A 16,133-nucleotide genomic window follows, 5' to 3' on the forward strand; every position below is an offset into this window, starting at 1 on the left:
TGGAACAGAGAAAAGGGCTCTGGAGATTGAATGAAGATCTTTTAGAGGATGAGGAAGTAGAAAGAACAATAAAGACCGAGATTGAACAATATTTTAGTATAAATAATCTGAAATTTCAAAGTCAACAATATGGAAGGCACATAAGGCCCATATTAGAGGGAAATTGAGCTCTATCGGAGCTTGAAAAAAAAAAAGGAACGGGAAATGAAGATGAAGAACATAATAGAAGAAGTATATAATTTAGAGCAGAAACATAAAGCATACTTAGATATAAAGACACTACAGGAGATTATGATAAAAAGAGGGCAACTAAAAGATATGATGGAGCAGGAAACCAGAAAGAAGTTTAAAAATATGGCTAAATAAAGATATATGTGGGGGAATAAGCCCGGGAAATACATAGCAAAATTATCTAAAAAAAGAAAAACAGCAAATTATATAGAACAGGTAAAAAACGAGAAAGGTGAAATGATGTACGAAACAATGGAGATTGCCAATGCTTTTGAATCATATTATAGTGCAATATATGCAATTAGTAATAAAGAGACACGAGAAGAAGTTACTAGGAAATCGAAAATACAGAAATACCTAGCGGTAGTTAAATTACCAAGAATAACAGCGGAAAGCGCAGTGAGACTGGACGAACCTATCACCTTTGACAAAATTTGTAGTGCTTTGGAGGAAACACCAGGGGGGAAAATTCCAGGCCCAGATGGGTTTTCAATTAAGTACTATAAAAAATTTAAGGAACAATTAGTCCCAGAATTATGCAATTACCTAAATAAATTAGGGGAGAATGATTAAATAAGAAAAGAATCCCTATTGGCAAATATTACACTTATCCCAAAAGCAGGGAAAGATACCACCTATTGCTCCAATTAGCGCTCCATAGCATTTTTAAATGGGGATACGAAATTATATGCAAAAATCCTGGCATTACGATTAAAAAATCTCCTCCCAGATTTAATAAACGTAGACAAAATGGGGTTCGTCTCAGGAAGGGAAGGTAGAGACAACGGTATTAGAGCGGTGTTACTAATGAATAGAGGGAAGGAACATGGCCCCCCAATGGTCTTAATAGCGATCAATGCCGAAAAGGCATTTGATCGAGTCGATTGAGGATGCATGATGGAATCCCTGAGGAGAATAGGACCAAGATTCAGGAGATGGGTCGGTAACCTCTATAAGCACTCCACAGCTAGGGTGATGGTCAATGGGAGCATGTCGTCTGCCTTTCAGATATATAATGGGACAAGACAAGGATGCCCGCTTTCGCCACTATTGTATATTTTGGCATTAGAACCATTATTAACAAAAATTCAAAATAATGTAGATATAGGAGGTGTTAAAATTGGAGAGGAAGAACATGAAGTGGCAGCATACGCAGACGACATACTCCTATATATGACCAAACCAAGGCTGTCCTTATCCAATTTAATAAAAGAACTAAAGGAGTATGGTTTGCTGTTGAATTTTAAGATAAATCCGATAAAAACTGTAATTTAAAATTTAGGAATAATTAAAAAAGAGGAAGAATTATTAAAACAAGAATTCCCCTTCATTTGGAAAAAAGAAAAAAAATGAAATTACATACTTAGGAATTAAAATAACATCCAAAGTAGATCTATTATATCAAGCTAATTTCATCTCATTACTTAACGAAGTCAAAAATTACATAAAAAATCTGGAAATTAGGTCAATTTCCTGGAGAGGAAGAATTAACATGTTAAAAATTATAATTTTACCAAAAATATCCTACAAGCTTCAGCTGCTTCCGATAGGAATCCCTCCACTTTTTTTAAAGTAATAAAAGCAATATTTTCTAAGTATATATGGCAAAATAAAAAGCCTAGAATAAGTAACAACGTGCTAACTAGGAAAAAAATAAAAGGAGGGTTGTCACTTCCAGATATGGGTAGGTATTATAAGGCAATTTTATTAGCAAGATTGTTGAATGGGCAAATATAAACACAAAAAAAAAAGATAGGTAAAAAATGGAGGAAACCCTCTTTGGCACACAATTACAAAAAATGATTTGGATTCCACCAAAACATAGAACACCAAGTAAAAATGCTCACGAGATAACCAAAATAGTATTTAAAGTTTGGGATACACTTTATCGTAAAGAAAATTGGAAATATAATTCACCACTAATTCCACTTTCGGGTACAACTTTTTTTACACCAGGAAATGGGACACGAATGGGAAAACAAATGGGCAATGCACAACTAAAGGACATTATAACCTTAGGTAAAATTAGGCTAAAACAGGACCTAAACACGACACAAGGGTGATCACACTTAAATGAATGGGGTTTTTTCCAATTAAAACATTTTGTAAGCACTATTCCCCAACCAATTAGAGAAGAGAAGGACTTATCACCAATATAAAAGCTCTGTAATGTAAAAAAAACTGTAAGACATGGGACATCTAAGATGTATGAGATTCTATCGGAATTAGAAGGACAGGGAATTCTACTTTATATAGGAAAATGGGAAAAAATGAGATGAAAGGCAAATTATAAATGCAGTATATAACTATACATGAGACATAACCTCGATAGCAGCAAATTATAAGTGTATGGTGCGTTGGCACCTGACACCATACAGAATTAATAAAATTCAGCCAGCTAAGTCTCCATTGTGTTGGAGGAACTGCGGACAGCTAGGTACATCATTTCATATATGGTGGGCTGGCCCAGACATAAAGGACTACTGGGAAAAAAGTCTTGGAGCATATAGAGGTGATAAAAGGAGAAAGGATTCTCCAACATCCGTGGAACTGTTTGTTTCATGAAACTACTAAATCAGTAAAATATAAAAAAAAAACTTTGGTTCCATTCCTGCTCAACACAGCAAAAACTCTTATTCCAAAAAAAATGGTTCTGTATTGAGAAGCCGAGCATCAAAGAGTGGTTACAGTGAGTAGACCACATTGGCAATATGGAGTATTTGAGCTGCCCGGAGCAGGGGAAGACTAAAAAACAGAGAAATGTGGGCAAGATGGCACGGATATAAAATGTTGGATAAATACGCACAGGATATGATAGAAACTTTTAAAGAAGATAGAGGATGAAGACAACAGATCAGGATGGGAGGGTGGGGTGGGGGTATTGGCCATTTTCTATTTTATTATGGAAATTTTTTGTAATGTTTGATAATTTGTACTATGTATTTTAAATGGGAAAAAATAAATAAATAAAAGAGTAAGTAAAAAAAAAAAGATAAATGGAAAGATTGGAGAGAGTTAAAAAAAAAAACATAGAGCTATGCAGAACAAGTAAGAGCCTAAGACTTATACTGGGATAAAGGAATAGAAAAGGAACGGAAATAATATTTTAATTAATGTGGTAAAGGGTAAGTGAGGGATCGGGGGGGGGGGAGGGGTTGATTGGGATGCGGGGGGGAGGTATAGCGGAAGTTTGTTATATGAATGTTTTGTAAACACTTTTCTAAATTATGATGGAATTGCACATAAAAGGATGCATAAGATTAAATGATTTACGCTACGTTGATGTGAAGTCGAGAAGGGACAGAAATGAACAAAAAGTTGATTTGAGCCCTTCTATAGCATTTACTGAAGTGCCAATAAAAAAAAAAGAATAGGAAGATGTCGGGGTGAAGAGATCATTCTCCTGGAAATAATTGTTGGCGAATCAAGTAGTCCGCCTGCCAATTCTCTATTCCTGAAACGAAAATTGTCGATAGGCAAGGAATATTGTGTTCTGCCCAAGCTAGAATGTTATTCACCTCTTTTTGGGCTGCACGACCTCTTGTGCCCCTCTAGTGATTGATGTAAGCCACCACCGTGGCCTTGTCAGACTGAATCCTGACAGGACAGTCCCATAGCCTGACTGTCCCAGATTCTAGGGCCAGATGTACTGCCCGAATCTTCCAAAAAGTTGATAGGCAAGGTCCTCTAACCTGGACCATCTTCTTCCAGGGCTGCTCCCCAGCCTAGAAGGCTGGCATCTGTTGTTAACACCTTCCAGGATAAATATTTTCCCTTTTGATGGATAACAACCACCGATTTAGGCTCTGACTTACGTCGGGAGCCAAGCGTATTGGAAACAAACAACGCCTGAATCTTTTTATTCCAGACAAACAGGATGGTGTTTTGAAGCAGTTTTTGAGTAAAAACTGCACGTAAGGGACGGCCTTGAAGGAGGCCACCATTTCCCCTGACAATCTCCTGCACAGCCGAATGGAAGGAATTTTCCTTTGTTTTGATAAATTGAATTAGTCCTACAATGGAACCGATTCTTGTCTGGGGTAAAAATACCTTATGTATGGTATCTATAACCAGCCTCCAAGTACTGTAATCTCCTTGTTGGTTTTAAGGAGAATCTTCCTAGGCTGAGTATCCAACCCAGAGATTTCAGGTAGTTACGGCTGTGATCAGACTCTGCTGCACCCTCTTCTTTGCCTACCCTGACCTTCCCTCGCCTCCATTATCTCAAGATTCCTGAATTTTCAGAATTTCACATATAAAAAAAGAATGCTTGTAGTTGTCGATCCCAGATTCCCCTCATACATGTGTTATGTCACGGTGCTGGTGTCAGATCACTCTATCACGGTGCAGGTGTCAGTGCTCTATATCACGGTGCTGGTGATCATCTCCTGCACCCTTTTCTTTGCCTACCCTGACCTTCCCTCGCCTCCATTATCTCAAGATTCCTGAATTTTCAGAATTTCACATATAAAAAAAAGAATGCTTGTAGTTGTCGATTTCAGATTCACCTCATACATGTGTTATGTCACGGTGCTGGTGTCAGATCACTCTATCACGGTGCAGGTGTCAGTGCTCTATATCACGGTGCTGGTTCTGGTGATCATCTCCTGCACCCTCTTCTTTGCCTACCCTGACCTTCCCTCGCCTCCATTATCTCAAGATTCCTAAATTTTCTGAATTTCACATATAAAAAAAGAATGCTTGTAGTTGTCGATCCCAGATTCACCTCATATATGTGTTATGTCATTGGCCATGTGGTGGGACTATGTGTGCACAGCTAGTAATTATTTTGTGGCTGCAAATATGACCTGTAGGTTTGTAAAGTTCACCATCCCTGTGCTGTGCTGACTTCCCCCTGGGGCTGCTTATTATGAGGGGCTCCCACCATCCCTGTGCTATGCTGACTTCCTCCTGGGGCTGCTTACGGTGCAGGTGTCAGTGCTGTATATCACAGTGCTGGTGTCAGTGCTGTATATCACGGTGCTGGTGTCAGTGCTCTCTATCACAGTGCTGGTGTCAGATCACTATCACGGTGCAGGTGTCAGATCACTCTATCACGGTGCAGGTGTCAGATCACTCTATCACGGTGCAGGTGTCATTGCTGTATGTCATGCTGCTAATGTCAGTGCTCTCTAGAGGTCGACCGAAAAAAAAAGGGCTAACTTGCATTTGAAAGACCTCTGCGCAAATACAGCGTCACATAAAATATTGCAACAACTGCTATTTTATTCCCTAGGGTCTCTGCTAAAAAATATATATATATATATCATTTTTTGGGGCTTCTGAGTGATTTTCTAGCAGAAAATACTGGATTTTTACTTGTAAGCAACAAGTGTCAGAAAAGATTTAGTCTTTAAATGGTTAAACTGAGAACTTCTACACACGGAGTTCAGCCCATTGAAGAAGAAACATTATATCATTTTTTTCTTTCTTGTGAAAGTGCTTCACCGATGTCTTCAGGCAACTTACATTGACTTCTATCACAGAAGTCTTCTGCAAGTCATAATAAGCATAATGACAGAGATCCGAAATTCGTAAACAAAAGTTCGTATTCCGTACAGAATTCGGACGCACGGCAATTCGTATTTCGGATCTCTGAATTTGAGATTCATACGAAACGAATCGCACATGTCTAATGAAAATTGGACGGAAAAATTTGTACGAGTTATCTGCCAATTTTCAGAACGTTAGTATGGTGCTTTCCACAGCCGATTTTGCTTTTTCGTCTGGATGTGCAGACTATAACATTTTTGTCGGATGTGAATTTATGTCCGATTTTTGTTTCATTAGTACGGTTTCGGAAAAAAAAATTGTGAAAGCAAGACTACACATACTCAGAAACGAAAGAATAAATACAAAACTATTCAACACATTTCGTCACTTATGACGTATTCTGTTGTCCGAAAATGTTCACATTGTGAGTAATCTCTTCCCTTTCGACATGTGACTAGCATACCACTAAAAACAAACGTTTGGTTATCCGCAAATCGAAGCATGTGCACGAGGCTTAACCTTAGGGTTGACTGGCCCTTCAGTTTCTACTACCAAGCTGACTGCAACTAAGTGATTGATTGGTTAGGCTGTAAACTGACTTTTTATGGCTTGTTCACATTGGTGCATTTCAATGCATTTAATGAGTTTACCAGCACACTTGAAATATGTGGACATCTCAGAAATCTTTTCTTCAAATGAAGGTCTCGCATGCTGCACTTTTGGTGCACTGACCTCTTTTTACCCATTAAAGAGGAGGGCCGGTTTAAAAAAAAAAATTAAAAGTCAGCAGCTGCAAACACTGTAGCTGCTGACTTAACAACTTTCAGACCGGACCATTTTGCTGGTCAAAGACCAGACCACTTTTTGCGATTAGGCACTGCATCGTTTTAACTGACAATTACGCGGTCGTGCGACGTGGCTCCCAAACAAAATTGACGTTCTTTTTTTCCCACAAATAGAGCTTTCTTTTGGTGGTATTTGATCACCCCTGCGGTTTTTATTTTTTGCGCTATAAACAAAAATAGAGCGACAATTTTGAAAAAAACGCATTATTTTTTACTTTTTGTTATAATAAATATCCCCCAAAAATATATAAAAAAACACTTTTTTCCCTCAGTTTAGGCCGATACGTATTCTTCTACATATTTTTGGTAAAAAAAATCGCAATAAGCGATTGATTGGTTTGCGCAAAAGTTATAGCGTTTACAAAATAGGGATAGTTTTATAGCATTTTTATTAATAATTTTTTATTATTATTTTTTTACTAGTAATGGCAGCGATCAGCGATTTTTATTGTGACTGCAACATTGTGGGGGACCCAACGGACATTTTTGGGACCATTGTCATTTATACAGTAATCACTGCTATATAAATGCAGTGATTCCTGTGTAAATGACACTGGCAGTGAAAGGGTTAACCAGTGGGTGGCAGTGTAGGGGTTAAGTGTTCCTAGGGGTGTGTTACTAACTGTGGGGGGGTTGGGCTTTCATTTAGTGAACACTGATCTCTGCTCCAATCACATAGAGCAGAGATCAGCGTCACTAGTTGCTAGGCAGAATGGAGAAATGCTGTTTACACGGCATTTCCTCCTTTCAGCCGTCCCGTGAGACGATCGCGGGCATTGAAGATTGGACGTACATGTACGCCAATATGCCTGCCTGTGCCATTCTGTCGACGTACATCATCGTGCGCTGGTCGGGAAGTGGGTAATAAGCCAACTTACCTGTCCAGGGCGCCCGCGATGTCGGCCGCCCGAGGCCGACCCGTCCCTCGGCTCTCGGCGCCGCCATTCTATCTAAGGGAAACAGGCAGTGGAGCCTTGCGGCTTCACTGCCCGTTTCCTACTGCGAATGCGAGAGTCGCGCAGCGCTTTGTGAATGGGACGCGCTGTGTTCTGGGACACACAGTTCCCAGAACACAGCGCGACCCATTACCCAGAAGACGCCGCACGGAGGAGAGAAGAAAGAAGATCTCCGCAGAGGAGGAAGAGGCAGATTAGGATGATGTGCCTAGCAACAGGCATTTCTGGTAAGTAAAAAAAATATGTTTTTTGCATTTTTTTTTTATGATTTTTTTCAAATTTTTAATGTATTTATTTTTCAGGGTGGCCCTCCACTTTAAGTCAGTTCAAATAGGCTGCTTTAAAAATGTAAGGCAAGGCATTTGTGTTCTGATGGGAACAAGCCCTTAAATATTTTTATTAATGTGCTTTTTTTTTTTTCCTCCCACCAGACCTTCATTGTCTTTTATAATGACATAATAATGTTTATAACGTTAAAAAAAATGGCAGCAAATACAATGTGTGTTTAATACATACATTATATTTTTGTGCAATGGTTTTAGGTCTTTTACACATAATGCTGATGATTTTCTGCATTCATGTGTATGAATAGTTTAACATTTATTTTTTCAAATATAATATCCATGGTCCTTTTAGCACATTTCAGAATTTCTAACTTTTCATATACATACTTTATGAAGCATGTACATTTCTATTGTGATGGGTTTGTAATAAACTCACCAGCTGATGAATAAAGAAAATAATGTATGTACTGATGTGCTGCACCATTCTAACAGCTGACTAACCCCATACAGGAGGCGACACAAAAATTAGATGCTATTATTTCTGTATGAATTTGATATATAGTTATCGCACATAATAGCTACTTAATTATAGCCATTAGCGTTAAAGTTCTGGAAAAAGGAATGCATGAAGGGTCCTTAAATATTAGGTGTTGTAGATAACAGTTATATAGATGACCCTATAAATTGCAAACTGAACTCGCCACCTAGAGTTTGGTTCATAAAAGCCTTGTGAGTACCAGGGATTATGTTGTGAAACAGTGCCCTCTGCTGGACAGTACCAGTATTTGTGAGAACAAATAAAATAGTGTCTCGGTACAATTATTACATAAAAACTATAAATTTATTAAGGAGCAAGATAAACATCTTAAAATAGAATTCAAGCCTAATGCACAATAGTCTTAAAAGTGCTCCCTCTCCACTCCTGCTACCTATGCTGCCAAACCTGTGTAAAAATACTGGGGTTGATTTACGAAAACTGGAGAGTGCAAAATCTGGTGCAGCTGTGCATGGTATGGTAGCCAATCAGTAGGGATGAGCCGATCACCCCCCGGTGTCCGGCTCTGTTACATTAGAGGGGGTGAGGTCACCAGTACATCACTGGGGGAGCTCGGGTTCCCCCTTGCATCAGAGGGGGGTGGGCTCACCCGTACATCACTGGGGAACCATGGGTTTTCCCTTTATTTTTTTTATTTTTAATAAAGGACTTATCCCAATGGTGTCTGTGTGTTTTTTAACAAATATTTACACTTTCTTTGTGAAATGGTAGGGGTACAATGTACCCGTTATTTAAAACAGGGGGGGCAGGATCTGGGGGTCCCCTTGTTAAAGGGGGGTTTCAGGTTCTGATAAGCCCCCTGCCCGTAGACTCCCACAACCACCAGCCAGGGTTGTAGCGATGAGGCCCTTGTCCCCATCAACATGGGGACATGGTGCTTTGAGGGGTCACAGACCCCCAAAGCATCCTCCCAATGTTGAGGGCATGTGGCCTGGTACGGTTCGGGGGGGGCGCTCTCTCGTCCCCCCTCTTTTCCTGCGGCCTGCCAGGTTGTGTGCTCGGATAAAGGGTCTGGTATGGATTTTTAGGGGGAACTCCACGCCATTTTTTTTTTTATTTGACGCATGGTTCCCCTTAACATCCATACCAGATCTGAAGGGCCTGGTAATTGAATTTGGGGGTACCCCACGCATTTATTTTATTTTTTTATCAATGACTTTCAATGACTGTTCTCTGTATTACGAGGAGTGCTTTTAAATGACTTTTTTTCCTGAAGAAATTACACTTTGTGCAGGGACAGTTCTAAGCATTGGAAACATGCACCCCTTTACAGGCATACTATACACACCCCCCAGTTACGAAATTTAAAGGAATATTACACTTTTATTGTTTCCCTTTAAGCATTATTAAAATCACTGCTCCTAAAAAAACTTTTTTTTGCATTGATACATGTCCCCTGGGGCAGGACCCAGGTCCCCAAACACTTTTTATGACAATAATTTGCATATAAGCCTTTAAAATTAGCACTTTAGATTTCTCCCATAGACTTTTACAGGGTGTTCCACGGCTGTTCGAATTTGCCACGAACACCCCAAATTGTTCGCTGTTTGGCAAACAGGCAATATTTGAGTCAAACATGAGTTTGACTCAAACTCGAAGCTCATCCCTACCAATCAGCTTCTAATGTCAGCTTGTTCAATTGAGCTTTGACAATAAAACTTGGAAGCCGATTGGTTTCTATGCAAAGCTGCACCAGATTTGGCACTCCCCAGTTTTAGTAAATCAACTTCAATGTGCATACTTTGCTATCTTTAACATTTTTAAAACTAGTTAGTCTTAGGCTGGAATTCTACTTTAAAGCTGAACTCCAGGCACAAAATAACGCAAAATATATTCCTCAATAGCCGCTAAAGATTTTAGTTCACTAAGGCTGGTTTAACGCGGCCCATCAGGTCCGCCTGTCAGTTTATCAAGTGGACCTGATCAGATCATCCATAGCTCTCTATGGAGCGGAGGATGTCATCGGACAAACCTGCTGGCATCGTATCCAATCTGAACCTGACGGCCAAAAACAGCGAATTGGATCAGATGACAGTCAGATGGAAATGGATAGGCAGTTCATTTCCATCTGTCAGCCCCATAGAAAACAGAGGGGCTGTGTTCACATCTGCTCTGCACAGCGGAGTGGACACGGATCTGTCATCCGCCTGCTCTGCGGAGAGATCCCCTGCTGAGTAGGCGGATGCACATTACGGAGAATGCCCCTGTGAAACCAGCTTTGGTGTGCACAAACAAAATGTTTTTCAAACCCAGTCATTACCTTGTAAAATTGTTGGCGGTATCATCACTGTGTGTACATAGCCTGTGAAGAGAACATAGAGGGACCCAGCAGCTTCACCAAATACTGGGTGAAAAAAATAAAAAGGCTGCCTGCAGAAAGTTACAGGAGGGGGCAGGCACAAAACCAGCCACACTACACAAGACAGAGTAGCAGTGACTGGTTTTAATACAGATAGTTACTGCACAGAGGCAACATTACACACTGGATTATTGCACAGATCTGGAAGAAATACATAAAAGCTCACAAAGATTCAAGAAAAAATACAATTGCCCCTTGTAGACAATATTTGCTTATCCTAGAGTTTAAAAAGCTTTAAAAGCCCCCATATATTTATAGTAGTCCTCACTTAATCCAACGCTGTACCTGTCTGTAGCGGCTCTCTCCTTGCTTTCACAGACTTTGTTGAGACAGCAGGAGTTAATTGACTCCCTCTGCTATCAGTCAAATCCTGTGATGAGGGAGCCAGGGGGGCGGGGCTGAGGTGTGCTAAGTATGTCTATGGATGCAGGCTCGAGCCTGCACGTACATTCCCATAGTAAGTAGATTCCTAGGGTGGTGCACAGAGAAGAGGCGGGCTCAGGAGTAGACCCCAGAAGAGGATCAGGGCTGCTCTGTGCAGTTCCATTCCACAGAGCAGGTAAGTATAAAGTGTTTGTTATACAGAAAATGTATACTTAGCGCTGCTCCTATGTTTTAAATATACAATAATCAATACATTTATGAAAATGTGACTGAATTAAAGTGCAGTGCAAACATTTAATTCATAAAGTGCAATCAAAGATAAAGTTCATCCGTGCAAATAAAGTGCCAAAACATGTTCAATTCCTGTTTGTGAGAGTTCCAGTGCCAAGCAAGAATTGAACACATTATGGCACTTTAATTGCAAAGATGAACTTTATCTTTGATTGCACTTTATGAATTTTATGTTTGCACTGCACTTTAATTCATTCACATTTATTGTACATTTATTGTGCTAAGTATACATTTTCTGTATTACTTTAAGTTTTTTTTTTACCTTACAGCAGTGATTCTCAACTAGGTTTCCTCCAAAGTTTGCTAGGGGTTTCTTCAGCATTGGGCAATTTCTGCCTCTCAGCTAAGTTCCCACTGACACCATTGATGTTTTTAGCTATCTGTAAGGAGATAATTCTTCCCAATGACCACAAGTTTAAGGACCATTCCTCTCGCAGACCATCACACCATTGCATCACAAGTTGTAGATTTCAATTTTTTAGCAGGGGTTTCCCGAGAAAGGAGAACTATTTCAAGGGTTCACCTGTGTTGAAAAGGTTGAGAAAGGCTGACTTACACGATAGCAGCAGCTCCATAACTTAATTGAACTAAATTTACTTAATATTTAATACACCATAGCACGGGCAATTATATTTTCTCATAACATGTTTGTTATAAAAAAAAAAAAAAAAAAGAATCACTTTAAAGATAAAATAGGGTAATACTGCTATGAGTCTCATAGATTACTCTAATGCTGCGTACACACGATTGGATTTTCCGTCAAATTCCTCTCAAGCTTGGCTTGCATACACACGGTCACACAAAAGTTCTCTGAACTTTCGACCGCCAAGAACGCGGTGACATACAACACTACGATGAGCCAAGAAAATGAAGTTCAATGCTTCAGAGCATGTGCCGAATTGTTTCCGAGCATGCGTAGGAATTTTGCACTTCGGCATTGCTACAGATGATCGGAATTTCCGATCTGAACTTTTTCTGACCGAAAAATTGAGAACCTGCTCTCAATCTTTTGCTGGCGGGAAATCCGCCAGCAAAAGTCCGATGGAGCATACAGACGGTCGGAATTTCTGACCAAAAGCTCACATCGGACTTTTGCTGGCGGAATTTCCGATCGTGTGTACAGGGCATTAGAATTTCTGCTTAAGGAAAAATACAAGACCCTATGTAGAGCAGAGCACAGTGACAGTTTACCTAGCAATTGAACATTTTTTTTTTTAACTATTTTCATTACAGGAGTATGATTTTAATCTTCAACATACAAAAAAACATAACTTACAGTCACTTGAATAACCAGGTTTATCAATCCGCCTCATTTCTGTTAAACCTTTACTGGTATTTCCTGTAAATAAACCGTATTTATTAAAATCTGTATTGTTATTTCATTCACAGTTTGATTCTGTCATTAAATACATGTAAACTAAAATGAGGAGAGAGCAAAAGCAGAATCAAGTTGTTAGTAATGTTAGGCAGCTTACAGGCTTCTTCCACTTTCCTTGTCAGCTGTGGGGTCATGAGTCTGACCACAAGCCTCCAGCTCTGGGATGACTAGGCAGCCTCCCTGTGCTTACTGTGGGCTCCTCCCCTGTACTTTCCCTGCCTTCCTTGTCAACTGCTAGGTAAATATGGCCACTCACCCCCTGACCTGGGATTGGTCCATGGTGCAATAGATGCCCTATTTAAAGTGCATTGGCTTGTACCCGTGTGCTTGTGTAATTTCCCTGTGAACAATGTTGCTTGTATCTTTGCCTGTTTGTTCCTGTTGACCTTCGCCACAATGACAGATCTCTTTACCATCTGCTGTCTGCCCTGGCCTTAGCTATATTTAATATGAAATTCCACAGGCAAGAAAACAGAGTGGGGAGTGTCTGAGGTTTAATTTAGATAATCATAAAGGAGTATAATATATCTGATGATAACGTTTGAGTTGGAAAAGTCTATTTTTAGAAGAATTAAAACAAAAAGGTTGAAACGCGTAGGGATCACTATTGGGCTTCTTAGCCTTCATGACAGAATGATTGTAACACTTGTTCAAAATTTTTCTAATTTGTACACATTATGGTTTATTTTATGTTTTTCTTTGATGTTTTAATCATGTTCAAATAAAATCTTTTATATTTTTTGTATACAACTGTCCTTGGTTACTGGTGCCTCAAAGTCCCCACTCATGTTTGTATTTGTTTGTAAATTCAAACAAAAGGGATGCGTCGCTCAGAGCAGTAGAGTCTAAAGAATTGTACACACTGTCTGAATGTTGGAAGACAGAGCGTCTGATTTTTGTCAAAAGCACGTGTGCAGGATTTTGTCTAGCATACTATCTTGTAGTGACATATTATGAGAGTATAAAGAGGAAGTTAATTTCTCAAGCGCCAACCTTTGGGCCCCTTCTGCTAATTTCATGTTAGTAGAAGTTTGGTGAGTGTTGATTCGAAATTTCAGATCGTACAAAGCAAATACCTTTTAAAATACATTTGGCATAACTATGTGCAAAGCAGCTATATTATTATCCCATTAAAGAAGATGACAATTTTGACATTTCATCAATTGCTGCATCATGAATGTTAATTCTAGGTTACGAATAGGAGTCGAGTCTGTTTTAGCCAAGAGCGACATAGTGTAATACCTGGAAATCATGTTAGTATTATTCGGGGATAGTAGTATTTCCTCTAAAGTGTTTTTTCTCTCAACAAAAGTACTGTAGTGAACATGTGATTTATGGCCTTACCTGTCCCTGTGGCCTTCTTTACATTGGCTGGATGAACAGAATGTTCTGCAGTAGATGTGGCGAGCTCTGCAAATTGAAAATGGCAGTTTAGACCATGGTGTTCTATAGCACTTCATGCTGAACATAACAAATCCACAGAAGATTTGAGGGTTTTGTTATTGGATCGATTCCTTCTGACCTTCTATCAGCTAAACAATTCTGTACACTGTACAGAAAATTATGTAAATTATGTACACAAAAACATGATGAATTTATACACTAAACACTCTAGCCCTTGTATGTTTAAACAGCTAGAAATACATTTAGTTTTTTGACAAAATGTAGTTATATAGTATCTGTTATTTATATATCTTTTTATATGTATATATTTACCACTTATTATTTATAATTATAATTATTATTTATTTAGACCTCATTTTATATAGTACTAATGATTATTATCATTATAATTATATTTGACCAGTTTTTCTGCAAACTATTTACATTTTGTCATTTTTATAAAATGACAAAATGCCATACAGTTCAAAAGCCTCTAATACTTTAAAGGGGTTGTAAACCCTCGTTGTTTAAAAAAATAAAATAAACAACAAACATGTCATACTTACCTCCACTGTGCAGTTCGTTTTCCACTGAATGGCCACGATCCACCTGTTCCGGGGTCCCCCGGCGGCCTTATCAGTTCCTCCCCGCATCAGTAAACCCCCTAGGAAACCATGCGTGCGCACTCCCGAGTCCAGCACTTGCGTCCATAAAAACAGAATGCTGGACACGACTCCGTCCCCAGGCACCCACATCATTGGATTTCATTGACAGCAGCTGCTAATAATCTATCCAACCAAGAGCCGAGACAACGGGCAGAGAGGTAGAGCGTTTCTCTCCAGAGGGAACAAATGGTCTCAGGTGAGTAAAATGGGGGGGGGGGGGGTGTTGGTCAGTGTTTTTTTAGGATCCCTTAAGGTGAAAAAACACGAGGGTTTACAACCCCCTTTAACATTTTCAATATAATAGTTTACATTTTAGGATCTATTTGTATGGATGCAATTTTTTTAAATGTTTAAATATGTTTGGGAGTATTTCTCCCCAGTGAGGCCTTTTCCAGCAATATGTTTTTTATTACCTTTACTTAACGATGTTATGCAGTAGTAGAAATAATGGGACCCCCTTCTTGGGTTACCGTATACAAAATTTGGTATTCCTTCCTTAAAGGTAAATAAAACTAATAAAAGAAACTGTGGACTTACTTTTTTCTACAGTTTGTGCTGCCTCATAGTTAATATCTCTCAGTCTGGGTGGTTGAATGGAACAGCAGTATTCTTGGTTACACGGTAGGAGGTCACAAAAATTGATTTCCGTTGCACCAACAGGTATAGATGTTGTTGTAGATGTTTCCCTTGAAGCTGTACAATAAAAATAATCATCAGTTCTCAACCTCACTGGTGACACTATCTATTCTAAGCACTCCTACAGTGTCACCTACAACTCTACCTCTTCTCACCTACTTCTTTCTGTAGGTGTCTGTCCACTGACTCCTTCTAATCTCTATCTACACCGTCACCCTTGGTCAGCTGATAACTTTGCATGACTTCAAATACCATCTCTATGCTAAAGACACCCATATCTATTTCTCTACTTTTCAGTTTACACCCTTCAGTCTCTTTGCGCATCACTAATTTACTGACATATTAGTATGGATGTCAAACCACTTCTTAAAACGCAATCTTTCAAAGATTGAACAAATAATATTCACAGAACTATTAGTCCTTCCCCTCTAATAGGGTACTAGGTGTAATCTTATACGCAGACCTCTCCTTCCAGCCCCACATCTAGACACTGTACAAAACTTGCCACTTTCACATCCAATAAATGTCCAAAATACACCCCATCTTAACCAACAACACCTCAAAGCTAGTAATTTACTCACTTGTGCTCCCATATACTGCAACTCCCTCCTCACAGCCCCCAACCCCCCCCCCTCCCCATTTTCATTCTAACAGGAATGCTGCTGCCGGAGT

At 39.4% G+C, this 16,133-nt stretch overlaps 1 protein-coding gene across 3 annotated transcripts in view; it reads right to left on the bottom strand.

Moving 5' to 3' along the window:
• The window catches only part of MYRFL (myelin regulatory factor like), a 237,798-nt gene that overhangs the window by 92,838 nt on the left and 128,827 nt on the right, over positions 1-16,133 (bottom strand). For all 3 annotated transcript variants that reach the window (XM_077468900.1, XM_077468899.1, XM_077468901.1), the window contains 3 exons: positions 15,363-15,518; positions 14,122-14,187; positions 12,676-12,738 (listed from right to left, as the gene is read on the bottom strand). In XM_077468900.1, the coding sequence (XP_077325026.1) occupies positions 12,676-12,738; positions 14,122-14,187; positions 15,363-15,518 (285 nt within the window). The remainder of the gene's footprint in view (positions 1-12,675; positions 12,739-14,121; positions 14,188-15,362; positions 15,519-16,133) is intronic.

Source organism: Lithobates pipiens, unplaced genomic scaffold (genome assembly GCF_037356315.1).
Source record: "Lithobates pipiens isolate NorthernLeopardFrog02 unplaced genomic scaffold, aLitPip1_a1.2 Scaffold_8, whole genome shotgun sequence".
Lineage (NCBI taxonomy): Eukaryota > Metazoa > Chordata > Amphibia > Anura > Ranidae > Lithobates > Lithobates pipiens.